The following is a 21,685-nucleotide window of genomic DNA, read 5'->3' as shown; positions in this document are numbered from 1 at the left end:
ACCACCACAGGAAGTTTAAACCACAATCCCTCATAAAAGGTCAAATAAAACCTCCCCTACTAAATACTCATACCCTGTACATTTACCACACAGACAATAACAAATTCAACTATCAGCAAAGAAAGTAAAAAAGGAACAAGGGACACCTTTAGTATTTTACATTCAATTAACTTTATTTCACAATTCTTACATTATGTGTTTATTACTTTTAATACCACAGACAAATATCAACTTGCTAAAACAATAGAAAAGAACATAAGATCCATATGGACCTACATATTTATATTATATACATACACTCAAGTCTTTGGAGGTAAACCTCTTCAGCTCTCTATGCAGCACACTCTCAGCTCTGACATCCATCTTATTAAAGGGGCATCCCAATAAAAAATCTACAATTAAAATCAATGTGACCAGACATACAGAAAAATAAGGCTCACTTAACTTACGGGGGTAATTTATTTAAGTACAGATTCAGTTACAAAATGATGTATCAGACACTGCAATTTGAAATTATTTGTTATTAAACCTTATGAATATTTGATAAGACTAAATATAAGGCAAAGTAGCTTCCTGATTTATAGATCACAAATCCAAATGGAATCTTACTAAATTATAAGAAAGTGTTTTAGAAGTGAAAATGGCAACAAAAATTGTGGACAAATGATTTTCTTGTTTTGTTTTAAAATGGCTCTCATGTAGGCTACATGACACTTTTCTCATGTAAAGAAGAACATATCAAATTGTAGATTGATCATTGGATTGGTCCTCTAAGTGCTGCTTGCTGTTCAGTACCCAGGTGTTGTATCAGGCTTCTCAGGCAGATGTTCAGCTGAGCTTTATGTGGGGGCAAACTTCTTGGCCTGCGCCCTCACTCTCTTCTCATAGTCCATTCTGTTCTGACTAAAAGAGACAACAAAGGGAGATTAGTCCATTATGAAATTGAGTATCAGCCAACAAGGCTATTATTTTCAGTTTAACGAAGTGAGATTGTGTATGTTTGAAGTGTCTTAAAGCACACTAAGAGCCCCTTTAACTGTATCAATTATACAGTAGAACATTCTAAAATATTTTAAAAAGTATATCTCAACTGAAACTCACCAGTAAATTGTGTAGGCTTCTGCTTGTGCTGGGTCTTGGATGTTGGGTTCATTGAGAAGCTCTTGGATACCCAACAGGATCTGTGAACACAAAACAGATGAAGTCAGCTTTTAGAATGGATTGAAATACAAAACAATGCAGATCAGAAGACAATCACTTGACCAGAGAGTACCATGCTTTGATCCACATAAAAAAATACAGTAATTTGATACCCGTTGAGCCAATGTCGTGCATTCCTCCAAACCGGTGAAAGCACTGATGCCTCTCCCATTCTTTTTGTGTGTGTGTGTGTGTGTGTGTGTGTGTGTGTGTGTGTGCCTGTTTTATGGTGATGGCTGGCCTCCAGTCCTTCTCCTCCTCCAGGATGGAAAGACACACCGTGCCAGATGGGTAGACATTGGGGTGGAAAATGGGTGGCTCAAACTTGCCTGAGAGGACATAGAAGAGATGATTAACAAGCATTTCTGTCGACTTCCTTACCATCGATATCAAAAATGACTAGGAACAAAACACTGCACATCAGGGGTGTTAAAATGTCAAAATTAATTTGGGATTGTTAAAGTTAAGAAAAAATCCTTAATTGTTTTGTTTTTCACAAAATTAAAATCAAAGTGCAGCAATCACAAAACTACCAATTATAGGCCCTGATCGTCCTCATATAGGGGATTAAAGAAATATTATAGAAATACCTAATGCAACAATGCTGTAACAATTTACGCTACTTTATTAACTGGAGCTGTAATCAATGACTGTATATACAGTATGAGAGTAGCAACTCAAGCAGGCAGAGGCGAGGGGTCATGCGGTGTGAGTGAGTGATGAAGGGAACAGGAAGGGGAGAGATAGCAACCAAGTCGACTCGCGCTGGTAAACTAACTTATTGCTAGTTATTGCTCGTTATTGCTCATCTCATCTGATTACATAGTACCTGACTTGAGCTAATGTTAGCTTGGCTAATTGAGACTACATAACTGTGTATTCTCCTCTTCAACTTAAGAAGCAGCCTACCTGTTGGCTCTTGATGATGTAGCCTGTCCTTCTCATTTAACTTAAGTTCTGTCATTTTAATTCCATCTTACTTGATTAGCCTAGATATCTCCTAATAACTTGCCACATGGAGGCTCTAGCTTTGTTACTATAGCCTAATGCCGGTTTGATGACTTGTGAATGGTCGATAGCAACAAGCTGCAGGTTTACTCACATTTTGGCGGCGAGGAAGGATAATCATCCTTGAAAAGCATTCGGAGTTTGTATTGGCCTCCCTCCCACAGCGTCTAGAGAATTGAAGAACATAGTTATTACATCCATTAATTGTTCCAGCACACGAGGGTGTGCCCACACACTATAAAAAATAATTTTAAATGAGAACACATCAGTTCATATTTGTACTTGTGTTGGCCATTTTTTATGTACTATAAGAAACACTATGATATCTGTTTACTCATTCTGACAGACTGGTAGTGGTTGTTGGGTCTTGTTAGAGTAAAAACTACAGAAAGTAAAAGTTGACATACCCCCTTTTTCCCCGGAATGGCACATTCCCAGTTCATGAGGTTCATAGTGCCATCAGGATTTTTGGTAGGCACAGCGACAAAACCCTGAGAGAGAGGGAGGGAATAAAGTTTGAGGAACAAGCTTGCCTTCTGCAATTCATCAGAACAAGTTTATTTTCACTGTTTGTATGGTAGCTCCTCACAAATGGGTGGTCTTTCCTCCATGCTTTGCGCTCCTGTGACAGTCTGCTAAGAGCGATACCAGACATGTCTACTCATTAACACAGTCCTGTGGGAAGACATAAAAACACTCAATTAACATGGCTAGATAGCAAAACCATGAGAGAACAAGGATGTGTAGATAACTAACATTTTTATTAGAAATGTCCACGATATACTATAGTTGGATTGAGGGTTGGAGAGATAACTGATAACATGTAATCAGTTACATGTAAAATGATTACCAAAAAACCTCACTGTAATCAACTACATTACAAGCCAAAAATATTGTAATCAGATTACAGATACATTGAAAAACTATGGATTAGATGGATTACTTTTAAATTCAGAAAGGATGTTTGTGAAAAAAATATATTACAACTCCTTTGTTGTCTTAATGACATTCAAGTCAGTTCAAGTTTGTTCAACCTGAACGAGTCTGACCACATGTCAGAGACCACTATGATGACACACCAAATGTGTTTGATGGATCCTTTGTCTTCTTCTCATGCCTCTTAAGGGGAGCGTAATCCAAAAGAAACAAAGTAATCTGATTACATTACTGAGTCTGGGTAATCCAAAAGTTACATTACTGATTGCAATTTGGGACAGGAAACTAGTGCCCTGCTCAGCAGGTAGCCTAGTGGTTAAGAGCCTTGGAACAGTAACCAAAAGGTCGCTGGTTCTAATCCCTGAGCCGTGCTGCCCTTGAGCAAGGCACTTAACACCATTTGCCTGTGTAAATATCTCTGGATAAGAGCATCTGAAAATGACAAAAATCGAAGTGTAAAATGTTGACTTGCCATATTACTCATGAAAAATTCTTATGACATGAAGTTAACTTGAAAGCTAATTAACCTCTTCACTAGCTAGCTATAAAGATTTCCCCTCATTAATTGTGGATAGCAATGATGTGGATATTGCATTGGTCATATACCACAAACCCCCGAGGTGCCTTGTTGCTATTATAAACTGGTTACCAACGTAATTAGACCACTAAATAGTACTTTTTCATACCTATGGTATACAGTCTGATACATCACGTCTTTCTGCCAATCAACATTCAGGGCTTGAACCACCCAGTTTATAACTACATTTATATAATGGCGTTGTTGAATACTCGTTTCTGATTGGCTTGAATGGTATTCTAGAGCGTGCAATATTTCCCTAAATTGCATGGTAGAATTAAATGGCTATTTGAGCTACTTTTTGAAAGCAAAAGTCAAATTGAAAACATTATTGGCATTATGGAATTCGATATTCATATTAGCAAGCTAGGACTTATGGTTAGGTTAGCTAAACTACACATCTGTGATTACCATGGCAACTACTGTAGCTATGTAGTACATTTACATTTACATTTAAGTCATTTAGCAGACGCTCTTATCCAGAGCGACTTACAAATTGGTGCATTCACCTTATGACATCCAGTGGAACAGCCACTTTACAATAGTGCATCTAAATCTTTTAAGGGGGGGGGGGGGTGAGAAGGATTACTTTATCCTATCCTAGGTATTAGTAGACTTGTTATTTACTTCAGTGGTGTTGAACACATTTCTAGCAGCTAATGCTAATGTGTTCATTTATAGCCATGGTATAAAAACGGTTACAACTAGGTGCTCTATGTGGTTTCTGTAAAATAATGCAACTCCGTGGAAGGTTACTTCCACTCCGCAACACACATTCCACGTTGTTCATTATTTTCCATAGTACACATAACGTTAGCCCCTAGTGATTATCCCTTACATATGGCTCTGGTTATTGATATTGCCAGTAACAAGCTGGTTAACTACCCAGCTAGCAGTCTAATTAGCAACAAACCATCAAACTAGCCAACCAACATACATGCACCCACCCACCTGTAAGCCTAATTAGATAATATATTAAAGTTCGTTTACAGGTCATTGGTTACTGGTAGTTGCTTACCTTATAATTCAATTGATACTGGCTAGATAGAGTTCGCTTGTTGGTGTTTGTCAAAGCTAACGTTAGCTAGCTAAAAACAATGAGCTGGGTCGCCTATTTTTTTTACTATCAAAACTAGCTAAAGCTGCTTAGTAATGACGATACTTTCGTGCTAGTAATTCGACCAAGTTAGTTCCCCTGACATAAATAAACTGATTGAGAGATTTCCTTATCTGTTACCGCATATGTGAATACCTGAACGATAGCATTCGGCTCGTTAGCTCGCTAAAGTCAAGAAAGAGGACCTAAATTTGTTTATCTCGACATATCCTACAGGCACTTCGCAGGCCACCTTTCATGGTCTTTCTTTTCGGCCATCTTTGGTGTGGCGTCGTGTTGGCTTCATCTGGTGTTTGACTATTTTTTGGAGATATATTATATATCGAAGCTTTTTATCAATTAAAGATCACTTTGAGTCAAAATGCAAGCCGAGATCTTACAGCGCAGATTTTAAAAAAACTAAAAAACAACAACATTACTTTAACGTAAGCCAATTAACCAATTAAAAACAGTTCTGTAGCAATGACATTTGTGCAGTAGGCTATATTTTATATTTTATTTTATTTCACCTTTATTTAACCATGTAGGCAAGTTACAATTGTGACCTGGCCAAGATAAAGCAAAGCAGTTCGACACATACAACAACACAGAGTTACACATGGAGTAAAACAAACATACAGTCAATAATACAGTAGAAAAATAAGTCTATATACAATGTGAGCAGATGAGGTGAGATAAGGGAGGTAAAGGCAAAAAAAGGCCATGGTGGTGAAGTAAATACAATATAGCAAGTAAAACACTGGAATGGTAGATTTGCAGTGGAATAATGTGCAAAAATAAAAATAATGGGGTGCAAAGGAGCAAAATAAAGGACCCAGGTGGGTGCTACAGGTGGGTGCTGCTATGGTGACCAGCGTGCTGAGATAAGGGGGGACTTTACCTAGCAGGGTCTTGTAGATGACCTGGAGCCAGTGGGTTTGGCGACGAGTATGAAGCGAGGGCCAGCCAACGAGAGCGTACAGGTCGCAGTGGTGGGTAGTATATGGGGCTTTGGTGACAAAACGGATGGCACTGTGATAGACTGCATCCAATTTATTGAGTAGGGTATTGGAGGCTATTTTGTCAATTACATCGGTAGGATGGTCAGTTTTAAGAGGGTATGTTTGGCAGCATGGGTGAAGAGTGCTTTGTTGCAAAATAGGAAGCCAATTCTAGATTTAACTTTGGATTGGAGATGTTTGATATGAGGCTGGAAGGAGAGTTTACAGTCTAACAAGACACCTAGGTATTTGTAGTTGTCCACATATTCTAAGTCAGAACCGTCCAGAGTAGTGATGCTGGATGGGCGGGCAGGTGTAGGCAGCGATCGGTTGAAGAGCATGCATTTAGTTTTACTTGTATTTAAGAGCAGTTGGAGGCCAGAGGAAAGTTGTATGGCTTTGAAGCTCGTCTGGAGGGTTGTTAACACAGTGTCCAAAGAAGGGCCAGAAGTATACAGAATGGTGTCTTCTGCGTAGAGGTGGATCAGAGACTCACCAGCAGCAAGAGCAACATCATTGATGTATACAGAGAAGAAAGTCGGCCCAAGAATTGAACCCTGTGGCACCCCCATAGAGACTGCCAGAGGCCTAATACATTATCACTGCGTATTGACTATGCTTGATTTGCCCTGCCAATGTTGTTCTTATCAGACCATTTAAAAATTTGATATTTTTTTAAAGTATGATCACACTGGTAATTCATAATTTGTTGTATTACATGTGAGGCACTAAGTGCCTAAGTGAGCATAACAATTGGCTTTTTTTCTGTACTGATGGCCTGCAAGGAGGGAGCAACGGTCTGCTGAGAAAAGGCGACATTCTACAGCTGATGGCGAAACACAAGTCACGTTATTTTTGCCTCATTCACCAATTAAGTTTGTTACTCCGATGACCAGAGAAAGTGAAATATTCCTATATATTAAAAAAGACACCTCATAGGACACATCACTGCACTCTATACTCTTCTGTAAACCGGTAATCTCTGTATACCCCTCGCAAGATTATTTATAAAACCCTCTTAGGCCTCACTCCCTCCTGTCTGATATCTCTCCTGAGGCCTTCATCCTCCACATACAACACCCGTTTTTCCAGTCACATTCTGTCAAAGGTCTCCAAAGCATACACATCCCTGGGGCACTTATCATTTTAGTTCGCTGCAGCTAGCGACTCGAACTAGCTGCAACAAAGACTCAAACTGGACAGTTTTATCTCAATCTCTTCATTCAAAGACTCAATCATGGACACTCTTACTGCCAGTTGTAGCTGCTTTGCGTGATGTGTTGTTGTCTCTATCTTCTTGCCCTTTGTGCTGTTGTCTGTGCCCAATAATGTTTGTACCCTGTTTTGTGCTGCTACCATGTTGTGCTGCTACCATGTTGTGCTGCTGCCATTTTGTGTTGCTGCCATGTTATGTTGTTGCCTTAGGTCTCTCTTTATGTAGTGTTATGTTGTCTCTCTTGTCGTGACGTGTGTTTTGTCCTGTATTTTTTATTTAATTTATTTGTATATTTAATCCCAGCCCCCGTCTCTGCAGGAAGACCGCCATTTGAAAGGCCGCCATTGTAAGTAAGAACTTGTTCTTAACTGACTTGTCTAGTTAAATGGAAATAATGTCCATTGCTTGTGTTTCTTGGCCCTATCAAGTGTCTTCTTCTTATTGTGTCCTTTAGTAGTGATTTCTTTGCAGCGATTCGACCATGAAGGCCTGATTCACGCAGTCTCCTCTGAACAGTTGATGTTGAGATGTGTCTGTTACTTGAACCCTGTGAATAATTTATTTGGGCTGCAATTTCTGAGGCTGGTAACTCTAATTAACTTATCCTCTATGGCAGAGGTAACTCTGGGCTTCCTTTCTTGTGGTGGCCCTCATAAGAGCCAGTTTCATCATAGTGCTTGATGGTTTTTGCGACTGCACTTTAAGAAACTTGACTGACCTTCATGTCTTAAAGTAATGATGGTCTGTCATTTCTCTTTGCTTATTTGAGCTGTTCTTGCCATAATATGGACTTGGTCTTTTACCAAATAGGGCTATCTTCTTCACCCCTACCTTGTCACAACACACCTGATTGGCACAAAAACGCATTAAAGAAAATAATGCTACAAATGAACCTTTAATAAGGCACACCTGTTAATTGAAATGCATTCCAGGTGGCTACCTCGTGAAGGTGGTTGACAGAATGCCAATAGTGTGCAAAGCTGTCATCAAGGCAATAGGTGGCTACTTTAAAGAATATTAAATATATTTTGATTTGTTTAACACTTTTTTGGTTACTACAAGAGTCTATATGTTTTAATTCATAGTTTTAATGTCTTCACTATTATTCTACAATGTAGAAAATAAAGGGCAGAATGTAGACAATTAGAATGGCAAAATGTACTCCAAGTAGTAACCCTTCCAGAAGACCAGTCAATCTGTGGGTTGTGTAGCTTTAACCATGAGACGCCCAGAACCAGAGGTGGGTGAGAACAGTCAATTTTATGGAAACGGATCTTTTCCTGGTGATTACCAGAGAAACTTGACTGGGCTTGTAAGTAAGCATTTCACTGTAAGGTTCTGTTGTACTGTTGACAAGATTAGCAAACTGAGGTATGACAAGCAAACAGCAAATGCTGAGCCTTCATATTCATGCATAATGGCCCAAATAATGAAATACAAGCATTGTAGTTTTGAGGTCCACAAAATGGGTGTGGAAGAGGTTACATTTTTTTTTGCTATCTATAAATAAAGACAAAACCACCTGTTACCGACAACGTGGATGGTAAATTGCTGAGGTTGGTAGTGGAGTACATTGTGACTCCTGTTTGCCACATCTTGGACCATGTTAGTTTGTTGGTGATGTGGACACCAAGGAACTTAATTAAAGATCTCAACCTGCTCCACTAAAGCTCCATCGATGAGAATGTGGGCATGATCGATCCTCCCTTTCCTGTATTCCACAATCATCTCCTTTGTCTTAATCACGTTGAGGGAGAGGTTGTTGTCCTGGCACCACACGGCCAGGTCTCTGACCTCCTCCCTATAAGCTGTCTCATCGTTGTCGGTGATCATCGGCAAACTTAATGATGGTGTTGGAGTCGTGCCTGGCCATGCAGTCATGAGTGAACAGGGGGTACTGAGCATGTCAGCATGTCAGCCCTGCTGCCTCTGATCTGGAGGACTCACTAAACACAAAGGCTTTGTTTGTAAATTATGTCTGTGTGTTGTAGTGTGCCCCTGACAATCTGTAAAAAATCTGACTGATGTGCTTATTATAAGTTATTTGAAGAAAAAAAAACTTTTACTTTTGATACTTACTTAATTTATATTTTTCTGGGTGTCTTTCGCTTTTACTTGAGTCATTTTCTGTTTAGGTACCTTACTTTTACTCAAGTATGATAATTGGGTACCTTTTCCACCACGACCTACTACAACTCTGGTTCAATTGTACAGTATGGAGTTAGACCAGGAATGTGTTGGATATGTGCCATTGAGCATGATCATGCCATCATCCGATGTACCCATGTGAGAGATAGATACACTGTGTCCTGTTCTCTCTGTGTGTTTCCTTGTGCCCATCCTGCCTCGATCAAAGTCTGCAGAGAGGCGATGTTGTGCTGCCTGCCCTGTGAGAGATGGTTTCAGCTGTGGGAACGTGTGCTTTGTCATGGGGCTCTGATTACATTCTCAATGTCTGGCTTTTGCGTTGCTCATCGACTCGACAATTGAAGGAAATGACAAACCTGATCCCTGGCCTGCCTCTATTTGTTCAATTCTAGGCTATTTGATAAACTTCTGCTTATTTGACAACTTGAGGAATTTGAGTGATTTGCTGATTTCCGAGGCCTTTACCTCGACTAACCCTTTGATTAGCAATTAACTTAAATGTTATCTCAGTGTTTAAGTTCATTAAGTCTACAAACCTGCACACAGTCTTTCAAAAGTGCAAGACTACTCTCTCTGTGTTTCTCGGGTGTCACGAGAAACTTCTGTGTTGTTGTGAAGTTGTTGCTTCGCTTGTGATCTTGTGGAATTTCAGGCAAAAATATTTTGCCTCAAAGTTTAAGGTTCTGCATTTATTTTCTTAGTCAACCTTGTGTTCTGTTTTGTTGTGTTCTGGAACATAGCCCTGTTTCTTTGTGTTTTTGAACATAACCCTGTCTTTCATTTTTGTTCATTGATTTCACCTGTGTTAGTTACTCACCTTGTCTCATAAGCTCCTTATTTAGTTCAGTTCATTGTTTTTTGTGCCTTTGTGAGGTATTGTTCATTTTGACTCTACTAAGCGTTTTCCTAGCTTGTTTGGGGAGAACCAGTTATAGCCTTCAGTCCTAGTTTTGATTCACCTGCCTGTTTGTCTAAATGTGTATGACCGTTGCCTGCCTGTGACCACGATTCCTGCCTTCTGCAATGGCGAAATAAACACCTGCCGCGCTCTGCGTGTGAATCTACACCTTTTTTCTCCCTGAGTATTCATTCCACAGAGATACTCTTGGTAATGGAAGAGATTTAGGAGAGTGTTGTTTTGGGAGATCCGCTTGTTACAAACCATTTCTACTGCTGTTTTTCTATTTAGGCCCTACTCAAAGTGTTCCAGGAGTAAGAATAAGGCAAAAAAATATGACCCAGCAACAATGTCATTTGAATGATAAAAATACCACAAAGTACAAGATATTGACATTGTTTGATGGCTGACGAAGACAGTGTTTATTAACGCCTTGGTAATAGAGGAAACAATTGAAAGGATCATACATATAAAACAAACAACAATTCACCTCATAATAATCAATATTTGAAAATTCACACAAGTATGGTATTCTCAAGTGTTTTTATAAGCATACACAAAACCTCCATTTTCTTAAATAGGGCAGAGAAGTGTCCACCCTGACCGATGTGTTATGTTAACAAATATCTTCTCTCACTTGTTTAGACAGTTGAAATGCCTGTGAACAATAATTATTTTGTGTGAATTGAACAAAGTTATTTCTCATTTAACCAGATATTTTGTAACATGGATAGAGAATGATTAAGAGTTTTACATATAAGGATTTACAGACAGATACTTTAAGGAATTACAGACAGACTGATGTTTCTACATGTAACAAAATCTTGCTTTAGAAAAAAAATGTTATTTGGTACAATTGGATTGTCTATACAGTACCAGACATCATAGAATAATGGTGACGACAAACTATGTAATAACCAAAAAAGTGTTAAACAAATCAAAATATATTTTGATTTCAAAGTAGCCACCTTTTGCCTTGAAGACAGCGTTGCACACTTTTGGAATTCTCTCAACCAACTTCACCTGGAATGCTTTACTAAACATTCTTGAAGGAGTTCCCACATGTGCTGAGCACTTGTTGGCTGCTTTTCCTTCACTCTGCAGTCCAACTGATCCCAAACCATTGTTGAGGCCAGGTCATCTGATGCAGCATTCCATCACTCTCCTTCTTGCTCAAATAGCCCTTACACAGCCTGGAGGTGTGTTGGGTCATTGTCCTGTTGAAAAACAAATTATCGTCCCACTAAGCGCAAACCAGATGGCATGGTGCATAATGCTGTGATAGCCATGCTGGTTAAGTGTGCCTTTCTAAATACATCACAGACAGTGCTACCAGCAAAGCACCCCCACACCTCATCTATGCTTCTTGATGGGAACCACACATGCAGAGATCATCCGTTCACCAACTATGTGTCTCACAAAGATACGGTGATTGGAACCAAAAATCTTTAATATTTCCACCGATCTAATGTCCATTGCTCATGTTTCTTGGCCCAAGCAAGTCTCTTCTTATTATTGGTGTCCTTTAAGAATATATTTCAAGGCAAAGGGTGGCTACTTTGAAGAATCTCAAATATAAATTATATTTGGATTTGTTTAACACTTTTGGTTACTACAATATTCCATATGTGTTATTTCATATTTTTAATGTCTTCACTATTATTCTACAATGTCGAAAGTAGTAAAAATAAAGAAAAACCGTTGAATGAGTTGGTGTGTCCAAACTTTTGACTGGTCCTGTATATGAAAATATACAAAGGTATATGATAGGAAATACCTCCTATTTGTTGCCCTTCCTCATCTACACAATCAGCACATTTTCAACACACAATCACTGCTCTCTCATAACTGCAACTCATCTCGTTCCTAGTGTTATAGTATACTTTCAGAGTTTTATAGATATGTTGTCTCGCTTTCTATGCATCCCTTAGGACGTTCAATGAAAGAGCTGACAGTTAGGGGAACCTTTTCATCAGTCTTTGAGTAACTAATGGGTTAGGGATATTTCAAGGCATGTATTTCCTAGCCTTCAAACGGGGTATAATATGTATGTCTCTGATGTCATTATGCTGAAGCAGCCAACACAAATAGCGCTCTGTGCCCATGCCCCACCCACTGGTGAGTAGAGGAATGACCTGCCGCATGTTGATGTACCACTTGTAGGATTCCTCTGGGACAGCGTGATGTCTCAGGGCTTCTTGCACCATCTCGGGGTTGGGGTGACGCTCCCCAAGACCCAGAGTCTCTCCCAATCCCAAGAGGAGGTCCGATGCTTTTGCCTTGCGTCTGCCAGAGCCCTCCACATAAGCTTGATAGAAAGCCACTCCCAGGTGGTCCATCTCTGTCAGCCAAACAGCGCCTCCGTACTTCTCAATCAAAACCTTTTCTCCTTTGCGGGTTAACTTCCTGCCAAACTGGGGCTGGTCGTCCTGTACCCACTCCAAGCAGTCTGGGGAGGGCATCATAGGGATGGCCTTGTCCAAAGTGACTCTTGGAAGAGCGGCTCCTCCTTCCAACTTCTCCAGTAAGTCCTGTACATGTGAAAGGGTTCCAGCAGAGTTCAGGATGACGTTGGAGTGTTTTTTCAGCATCGCATTGGTGAGATGAGCCAAGTATCCCTCAGCTATGTGCATGGCAGTATCCATGTCACCCAGGAGCTCACACTCAACATGGTAGAACTGGTTAAGATGTGTGGCATCTGGATCTTCTCCCCGAAAACTTGGCGATATATAGTATGCCCCCGGCAAGTTCTCTTGGAATCGCAAGAAATACTCCAACACAAATTGCATGGAGTCAGCCAAGTACACATCCTGCCCCAGCAAGTTGACGTAAACGGGCTCGGAGTCTGATCCCAGGCCCATCGGAGAGGAGATTGTGTCAGTGGTGAGAGGAGTCAGGGCGTACGCGTACTGACAGGTGTTGTTGAAGTACTCCACTGTGCTGTGGAAGAGGGTATTTTGAATTTGAAAGAGATTGCGGTACCACTGGCTCTTGATGGCTAACATGGAGTGGCTCTGTGGGTCCTCCCAGGAACGAGGAGGCCTGCAATGTGTGATTTTGATGTGGATTTCTTTTAGAGATTCAGGGCTGGCGGGAGGGCCATCGGCAGATGAGACATACCCGGGGTAGCTTTGGAAGTACTCTGGGAACACCTCAGCAGGCTTGTCACCACGTGGAGGAACCAGAGGTATCAGCTTGACATGGGCATAATCAATCTCAAAGCCCTCAAAGATGAGTGCAACACCTCGAGCATGCATTCCTTCCTCCAGCAGCCCAGCTACTTTACGAGTGGCCAGGATCAGTGATGTGTAATCAGTCTCTTCCAGACAGAAAATATTGCTTGGCAGTGGTTTACGTGGCACTAGAACTGTGAGTCCAGGTGTGTTAGGGTAGGGAGTGAGGAAAGCCACATGATCACTGTCTTCCCACACCCGCCACTGTTGCTCCTCGCCACGGACGATACGGCAGAACAGTCCATTGTGGGAGGGATTTCCTAAGAAATCATAACACAATGGTGCGTTAGGCGTTGGCAGCTTGTCCCGAATCTTGGCCTGAACCCGGTCCAGATCTGCGTCTTCCCAGCGTGGGCCACTCTTTGAGCTGCAGTAACCTGGGTCACAGGGCTGAAAGTCCTCCTCCCCGGTCAGATGGGGGCACCAGTTGGTTTCCAGGCCATGAAGTGGTAGCACTCGGATATGGGCCGGGGTCTCGGGATGTGGGTTAAATACTAGGGCGCAACGCTGTACCCCCAGTCGTTCGCATAGCAGGTTTGAAACAGCCCGTGCTCCTTGCAACAGTTCTAAGAAATCTGGTACAGCCAACTGAAAGATGCTGCTCGGTCCACTCAGAGTCTTTTGGGTAAGGATGGTGGCACCTGGTGTCCAAGGGTTTGAGTGTAGGTGAGCAACTAATATGTCAGTCTCCCAGATCACATTGGAATAACTCTTCATGGGTCTTAGGACTTCGACACGTGCAATGCCACCAACCATGGATGCTACAAACAACACCCCAGCATTGGTTTCAACAACAGCATCGCCTTTGGCGTCTACAGCAATGATTCCAGCACAGCTGCCCTTCAAGTTCTCAGACATGACTTCTCGACATGCTGCCCGAAGGCTGTAGCCTTTATGATGGTAGAGACTGGCTACTTTTTGAGCAACTGTGTGCCTTAGAAACACATCTCCATCACCAGAGCAGGTTACTGCAAGCTTGTCATCAGCAAATATACCTGCTCCCACTACTGCTGTGTCCCCAACTCGACCCTTCCATTTTCCCACCAACCCACCAGTGGACGTTGCAGCAGCTAACCTACACCACCGATCCAAAGCAACAGCTCCCACTGTCTGTGGATGGTTGTTCTTGGAGGCATTGCCAGCACTGAGTTTTGCTATCAGCTCTCTGCGACGGATATCAGTTTGGAAGTACTCCGCCCTCATAGGCTTCTCACTCTCTTCTAAGCCTTGCAAAAACTCTTCTGCACCTTCCCCTACTAAGAGTGAGTGTGCACTCTTCTCCATGACCTGTCTTGCTGCTTTCACTGGGTTCTTCACACTCTGCACACAAGCCACCGACCCAGAGTTCATCCCATTTCCATCTACTATGGTCGCCTCCATCTCATTTTTCCCATCTTTGTTGAAAACCGATCCCTTCCCGGCGTTGAACAGAAAGCAGTCCTCAAGAGCTTGCACACTCCGCTGCACTGCATCAAGACTACTGCCTCCTTGTTGTAGCACTTGTGCTCCGAGGGTCAGGGCTGTCTGCAGAGCAAATTCAATGACCTCTACCACCTTTGTATTTAGCATCATCTCCTCCCCAGCTCCACCATGGATCACCAGAGTAAAGTCTGGACTCATGTTGGAGGCAGAGTCAGAGGGAAGTGTTGACTTGGACATTGTCTTGCCTTGTTTTTGGCCTGCTGGATAAATACTTTTGTGAATTTCCCCTTGGGTGGATCCATTCCTTCTTCCTACTTGTCCTTCTTGCAGCAGACACTCCATTGCTCCCATTTGCCCGGCTACGGCATATCTGACAGCGAGAAGCATCACCAGCTTCAGATTTACTTTCAGGCTATCTTGAAGCTTCTCCAACACTGTGGCAAAGGTGCCTTTCCCATTGAGCACCATACGGACCCGGTCTCTCCTCCCCAGGTAGGTTACAGCCAGTTGGTCTTTAGCGTACACATTCCCTACAGCAAGCTCCACTCCCTCCATCAAATCCTTGCCAGTAAGATAAACGGAGGGGCACCCAAAGGGGTCAAGAAACTTCTTGAGAGGGTTGTCTGGAGACATGGACCAGCGTAGGGCTGCGAGGTGAGGGCCCACACCATGTCCACTTTTAGTGGCTTTGATCAGGTTCTTGTGTTCCAGGAAAGCCACATGGAACAGACGGAGCAGTTCGTTCGTGTATCGAGGATTGTTATCTGGTCCGATGCAGGATTCCAAAGCACTAATGAGCTGGCAGGATTGCATGGTGAGGGAGTATGTCGGATCGCAGCGGCCGTGCTTGTAGTGACGCATATGGGTAGGGGTTACAAGAATGTGGCTGGCAGCAGATTCCCCAAGAGTCTGCCTTAGGGAGAGCTGCAAGGAAAAGTTGATCCAGGCATCGTACAGGCCCCTGTGACCCCGGAGGGTAGCAAAGACATCTGGGTAAGAGGCAACCTCAAATGTGATTATGGGATGAATTGCTTTAGGGGAGGACTTTGGGGGGTCTGTTTTAGTTATACCCTTTAGTGGGAATGCTAGGGGTCTTGGGGAGGAGGAATCAGCCTTGTTAAGATAGGCTGACCCATTGCTTTCTGTGTTGGCCTGGACTAGGTCCACATTAAGAGACTCAGAGAGATACCACACAGTCTCAGCCACTAACCCAGCCACCATTCCATCCAGTGCACTGTGCTCAAACACCATCCCTGCTGTGCTGTCTTTGAATACCACCAGGTTCACCACCTGTAGAAAAAGTATAGAAAAATTGTTTTTATTTTACGTGAGATACTTGTGATGTTTGTTTGTGATGTTGAGCTAAAGAGGAACCAATGTTTTCAAGTCTTGTGTCAGTGAGTTAATAAACTCAAGTTTGTTGGGTGCAATTATGTATGGCTGATTTACATTAAAGATCCACTTACAATTTGATTCAATATAGAAAAATTGATTTAACTCCATTATCTAGCGTATATTTTTGTCAACACATAAAATCATGTTCCAGGCTTTAAATGAGATGCATAATTTAAGACCATATCCTCATCCGGTAACCCGATGAATCCAGTTGATTCACTACAACACCACTGTACTGTACTGTATTGTAAGGACAGACGCTGGGAGACAAGAAGCAAGTACAAGGAGCGAATACTTAATGAATAAACAGACAGGAAACAAAACACGAACAGCATCTGGACAAGGCACACATAACAACATTAATACTGATTCTGGAAAGAAACAGAGGAAATTATAGATATAGGGGAGGTAATTAATAATGTGATGGAGTCCAGGTGAGTCCGATGAAGCGCAGATGCGCATAACGATGGTGACAGGTGTGTGTAATGATGAGCAGCCAGAGAGGGGGAGCGGAAACAGACGTGACACTGTATTGTAGTAGTTGTCATCCACAATTACAGTACCACAAACATCCCATACTGTACCTTGTCATAGTATCTCAGACAGGGCCCATCTCCTCCTCCCAGTCTGACAGCGTTGAGGGTGTCTGCCAGATCAGCTGGTGGATTGCAGTCTTCCAGGGAGAGAGCCACCACAGCACTCTCCATCAACCCCAGTGAGGCGGCCGCTTCCCCACCTGCTCTAAGGATCTCCTCCCTCACTGCACTCCAGGCTTGCCGCTGCAGGGCAGAGAGGCCGCAGATGGCAGAGGGCTCATTGTTCTTGGCAGCTCTATGTTGGCTCATCACATGAGCTACTTGGCTGTAGATGTCAGGGAACGGTAAAGGGGACATAATAGGACCACCTGGGCTGAGACGCTGCAGTATGTTGACTGAAAATACCTCTCCAGCACAGATTACGATGGCATGGAGGCAGTCTGGGTATACCTGTAATACAAATAGCACATTAAGAAGTAGGAGATAATCACATTAGATGAAAATAAGACAAGGGAGTATGGTGAACTGTTATCATTATAATCAGAGATGGTGTATGAAAACACAAAACAACATTGAGTCAAAGTACTCTATTTTTTCCCCCAAAGCTTACTTTAATCTCATCTTGGGTCTTCCCAGGAATGCGGCTGGCAGCAAACACCTCTGATTGCTGTGTGCGCTCAGTTTGCCCCTCTCCCTCTACCAGCGAAGGCTCACTATACATCTTGGCTACAGCCCAGAGCAGAGTGGCAGCCCTCTCAAGTTGGGCACACTCCTTCTTGGCTCTGGAGGGGGACAGGACAGCGGGGATGGCTGTCGAGGTGGGCAGTGGGTCGGTGCATGAGAGCAGCCGGCTCTTGAATTGCTCTGTCACCCAGTTCTCTCGGCCAGAGGCGGCAGCCGCCAAGCAGTTTTGGGACTCCTGCAGGACCTCCCTCTGTTGGCTAAGGGTGTTTTTGAATTGAGGGTAGAGCTCGGGGCTCAGGGTGAGCTGGAGCACACGGCTTGCCTCTTGTAAGGTGACATCTAGCTCTGGAATAGGGTAATCGAGAAGTGCCATCCTGTCCTGTTGATAGGGGGAACCTAATGCAATGAGAGAGCGAGGATGCACAATCAATTGAGTTACTGTAAAGACACTCATGAAATTTGCCCCAATATTCCCTCTCAACCATAGTATGCAAAAACGAGACATATTAACCTGTATGAGTAGTAAAGGATGGATTCAATCAGGCTATTCATATTATCTAGGAGAAGAGCTCATGAGATACACAGAGGACTCTTTATGGATTCATTTGGCTGGGGTGAATACAATACCTCCTCTCCTGTAAGGTCAATGTGTCCTTCGAAGACATATTGTGAATTCTCCTTTATCACACTGTGTGTGAGAGTGGCTGCTCTACATTACCCTCATCCCTTAATAATAAGAATAGCATAGTGTGTGTATTGCCAGTTGTCATGGGAATATGTCTCATGCTGCATGACCCTGTTGGGGTAATTAGATTCATGCTGATTCGCCTAGTCAGTCTCTCTTTACAATGCTGCCTGTTTTTCATTCTTCTAAGGCCAATTCAGCTATGCCTCTGACCTTGTGATTACCAGGAAGTTACTAATTATTATAACTAAATTAAGTTACAATCGATAGGTTTCATGTAAACGGTATAGGTAATATATACGTTCCGAAATAAACTTTAGGATTAAACTGTAGGATTTAAGTACCATATTGTAATATTTACCATAAAAATAAACTAATAACACAGTTTGTGTCACTTTTGTCAAAAGTTTCATTAAAACCAGTTATCAGCAAACTAAACCAGCTTATTAGATGTCAAAATCATGTCACAGAATACATTTTTGTTTATTTTGAATTTTCTCTCTTGTACTTTGGAAATTAAATGTTTACAATTCACTTTTGAATGTGGTAGCAGCTCTCTTCAAGAGAAGAGCTCTCGACAATCTCAGGGCAACACAACCGCAACACAACCAAAATATGCTGTGTGTAAGGGTTACAATGTGTAAGTTCCTCAAATGTGATTGTGACAACCAATGCAATTATATTTTGCATGCCTAAAATATATGTAAAATAACACAGCTATTATATTAAAAACATTTTCCCTCTGCCTAAGGCAACTTTTTTTCATCAAAGTTGCTAAGACCAATTACAATGATTTAGACTATAAATAGGAGAGTAAATCATTTAAGTTGACATACATTATCAGGGGTATGTCCTGAAGTCCATACACCTCTCAACAGTATTAGCAAGGAGGCTGCCCTCTACTAAATAATGTATCATACCACTATGACTCATTCAAGCGTGACTAACATTAAAACATGCATTTCAAGATAGACCAGCATACACATCTGGCTCAGCTTCGTAAGTGAAAAATAATGCAAATTGTAGGTACACAAAATACCACTATGATCAACAACACAAGCATTCACAGATACATGGCTCTTATATTACACTCTGTAATTAGGCTAGACATAAGTAGATAAAGTTGTGTTATTCCTACAGCCATTGTTTGTATGTGTATAAGCTCATAAAATGTCATTTATAAAAGTAGAAACTAGTTTACCTCAATACCGAATACACTTCAAGATATGCCCGCTCCGTAAGATGCAGCGATAGTCAGTGAACAGCAAGTTTTGTTGTACCACACAAATAAGGGTTGGCTATAATATGTACCTAGTGATTCCAATTAAGGAATTACATTTCCTGTCTCTCAATATACACTGGGTGAATCTGAGGCAGCCTCTCACTGCAAATACTCTCCCGAATGGCCAATGTCAATGTTCAACGAACGTTGGATCTCTTTTTAAAGGTTTTTCAGGTGCATAATTAGTTTCACGCTCTATGCTATATTTCACCCAAACAGTCATTGACAGACAGTTTTCCACATGACCTTTTAACCCATGTGACTGAACATTACACGCACAAACTGGTTTTGAAAATTTCTCCTGGTACATGACTCCTGGTCTCCATAATTAGATTTGTAACTACAGTAGAATTAGAGGCATGAGGCTGAATTAGTAATGACTGTCTCTCGCAATGGCTTATGGCGCCAGTTACAATAGGCTTAACGATTTAACACAATTTAGACCATATTCGAAAACACTTTTACAAATATCACTGCTGCCAGGGACTTGGTTCCTTGTGAAGTTCAGTTAGGTAGACTAACATTATCTGACTCACAAACATCATCCTGATTGCCATAGGAAAAAAAATCTGTGGTTTATTTTTTAATACATTCAATCATGTGACGTAACTATACAAGTATTTCCTTGGTATTCTTGATTATGATCAATAGTATCCAGTTCTGAAATATTGGAATAGCTCAGGGTTCCCTTGGACTGGCGCAGCGGTCTAAGGCACTGCATCTCAGTGCTAGAGGCGTCACTACAGACCCTGGTTTGATTCCAGGCTGTTCCACAACTGACTGTGATTGGGAGTCCCATTGGGCGGCACACAATTGACGTCGTTAGGGTTTGGCCAGGGTAGGCTTTCATTGTAAGTAAGAATTTGTTCTTAATTGACTTGCCTAGTTAAATAGAAATCCCTATTTCAATAAATTAGCAAATTGCCAAAAAATGTCCATACCTCCAGTCAAAGTGTCAAAGATGTGTGATGAGCCTCCTAAGGTTTCACACCTATATTTATACTCTGATGCATGCTTTTTCTTATTGTGTACATAGTAAAATCCATACCTTGTTTCCCTTTCCTCCCTTAGTGGAAACTGTTCTTAACATATGGGTCTGGCCAATGTAGTTTCACTTTCAAAATTGGTGCTTTTCACAAAACTCACCGACCACAACTACCCGAAACCCCCTGAACTCAGGTGCCCGAAACCCCCCTGACCTCTGACCACAGTTGCCTGAGACTCCCTGACCGAAGTATGCCTCACCAGCCTTAGACAGGCACACCATAGACAGAACTGTGCTGTACATTTTTATTGTAAATCAAATACAATTCTTACCCATTTTTTAAACCTTTTTTTTAACTTTAGACATATAGTATTCAACATTACTCCTTTTGTCAGTCTTTCTATTTGGAGTTGTGCTCTTCACAAAGGCACGTAGCCAAAACGTGGGGCATTGTTTCTGTTTGTTTAAGATTATGATTTTTGAGAGAATATAATTAATTGTAAGCCTTTGGATAAGATTGCTGAAAATGCAGATTATTGTGCCTCATTTTCACTAAGGGTAATTTAGCAGACAAAGTACTCAGACATTCTTAATGGGGACAAACAGTATGTGATTGTTTGCGAGCTGCTTAGGTAAGCTAGTTGTGAGATTTCACCACTTAATGGCGTTTGGTTCCCCAATCTCAGAAACAACTTTGATTAGTTATGTGTAATTCCTAAGTAGATGTTTCTTCAATTACACAACAATAAGAATGTAGATATTAATGATAACAACGTTTTTATATTTTGTTATTAGTTATATTATTTGATATTGAACACTGCACTGTTGGGGAGGGCAAGGGCAAGTTAAGCATTTCAGTGTACTTAGGCATGTGACAAATAAAACTTGAAACCACCAGCAACATGGTGCCCAGCCCGTATAGGCATATAAGACAAGATATCAAGTGTCACCTATGTGTGTACAAAACACAAAACAAAATGTTACATTAAACAAATTGAATGCAATTAACACTTAAATGCATAATTAGCAATCATAACAAAGTACAGTTTTCACCTTGTCTCTCTACACAAACAATACAATTCTCCTTCTCTACCCCAGGAAAATAAATTGTGCAATTTGTGAAAAAGAACTTCAGCCTGTGTTCATCCTGTAGTCAAACACTTCATGAGTGAGCACCAACAATTTTACCAAATAGAACATGTCTCAAATCATCATACAGAGGGCAATTAAACACAAAATGGGCTTCACTTTCTATTAACCCAAGATCACATAATACACACATTTTTCTTCTTCGGGGACTTGTTGAATCTACCCATCTCTGGTGCCAGAGGGATTGTGCCATATCTTAGCAGCTCACAAACTGACCAATACATATTAATATGA

General features: G+C 41.6%; 2 protein-coding genes across 2 annotated transcripts; both read right to left on the bottom strand.

Moving 5' to 3' along the window:
• Window positions 1-147: 147 nt before the first annotated feature.
• Window positions 148-5,039, bottom strand: LOC118365161 (SUMO-conjugating enzyme UBC9-like). The gene is made up of 7 exons (XM_035747128.2): window positions 4,740-5,039; window positions 2,798-2,883; window positions 2,616-2,699; window positions 2,303-2,375; window positions 1,420-1,529; window positions 1,102-1,181; window positions 148-903 (listed from the first exon to the last, which is right to left on the bottom strand). The coding sequence occupies exons 2-7, from the start codon at window positions 2,861-2,863 to the stop codon at window positions 840-842; spliced, it is 477 nt and encodes a 158-aa protein (XP_035603021.1). The 5' UTR covers window positions 2,864-2,883; window positions 4,740-5,039; the 3' UTR covers window positions 148-839.
• Window positions 5,040-10,469: 5,430 nt separating this feature from the next.
• Window positions 10,470-19,430, bottom strand: LOC118365159 (uncharacterized). The gene is made up of 4 exons (XM_035747123.2): window positions 19,237-19,430; window positions 17,277-17,746; window positions 16,715-17,116; window positions 10,470-16,025 (listed from the first exon to the last, which is right to left on the bottom strand). Exons 2-4 carry the CDS (start codon window positions 17,721-17,723, stop codon window positions 12,087-12,089), a joined length of 4,788 nt encoding a protein of 1,595 aa, XP_035603016.1. The 5' UTR covers window positions 17,724-17,746; window positions 19,237-19,430; the 3' UTR covers window positions 10,470-12,086.
• Window positions 19,431-21,685: the final 2,255 nt, after the last annotated feature.

Source organism: Oncorhynchus keta, chromosome 32 (assembly GCF_023373465.1).
Source record: "Oncorhynchus keta strain PuntledgeMale-10-30-2019 chromosome 32, Oket_V2, whole genome shotgun sequence".
In the NCBI taxonomy this organism is placed as follows: Eukaryota; Metazoa; Chordata; class Actinopteri; order Salmoniformes; family Salmonidae; genus Oncorhynchus; species Oncorhynchus keta.
This window is presented reverse-complemented; position numbering and strand designations above follow the sequence as displayed.

Coding starts and splice junctions, on each gene's coding strand:
- LOC118365161 (XM_035747128.2), bottom strand. CDS start 2,863: ATGTCTGGTATCGCTCTTAGCAGACTGTCACAGGAGCGCAAAGCATGG. Junction 2,700..2,797: donor GGAGGAAAGACCACCCATTT/GTGAGGAGCTAC, acceptor CCTCTCTCTCAG/GGTTTTGTCGCTGTGCCTAC. Junction 1,182..1,419: donor CAGCCATCACCATAAAACAG/GCACACACACAC, acceptor TTGTGTTCACAG/ATCCTGTTGGGTATCCAAGA.
- LOC118365159 (XM_035747123.2), bottom strand. CDS start 17,723: ATGGCACTTCTCGATTACCCTATTCCAGAGCTAGATGTCACCTTACAA. Junction 17,117..17,276: donor AGACCCAAGATGAGATTAAA/GTAAGCTTTGGG, acceptor TTTGTATTACAG/GTATACCCAGACTGCCTCCA. Junction 16,026..16,714: donor GTCTGAGATACTATGACAAG/GTACAGTATGGG, acceptor CTTTTTCTACAG/GTGGTGAACCTGGTGGTATT.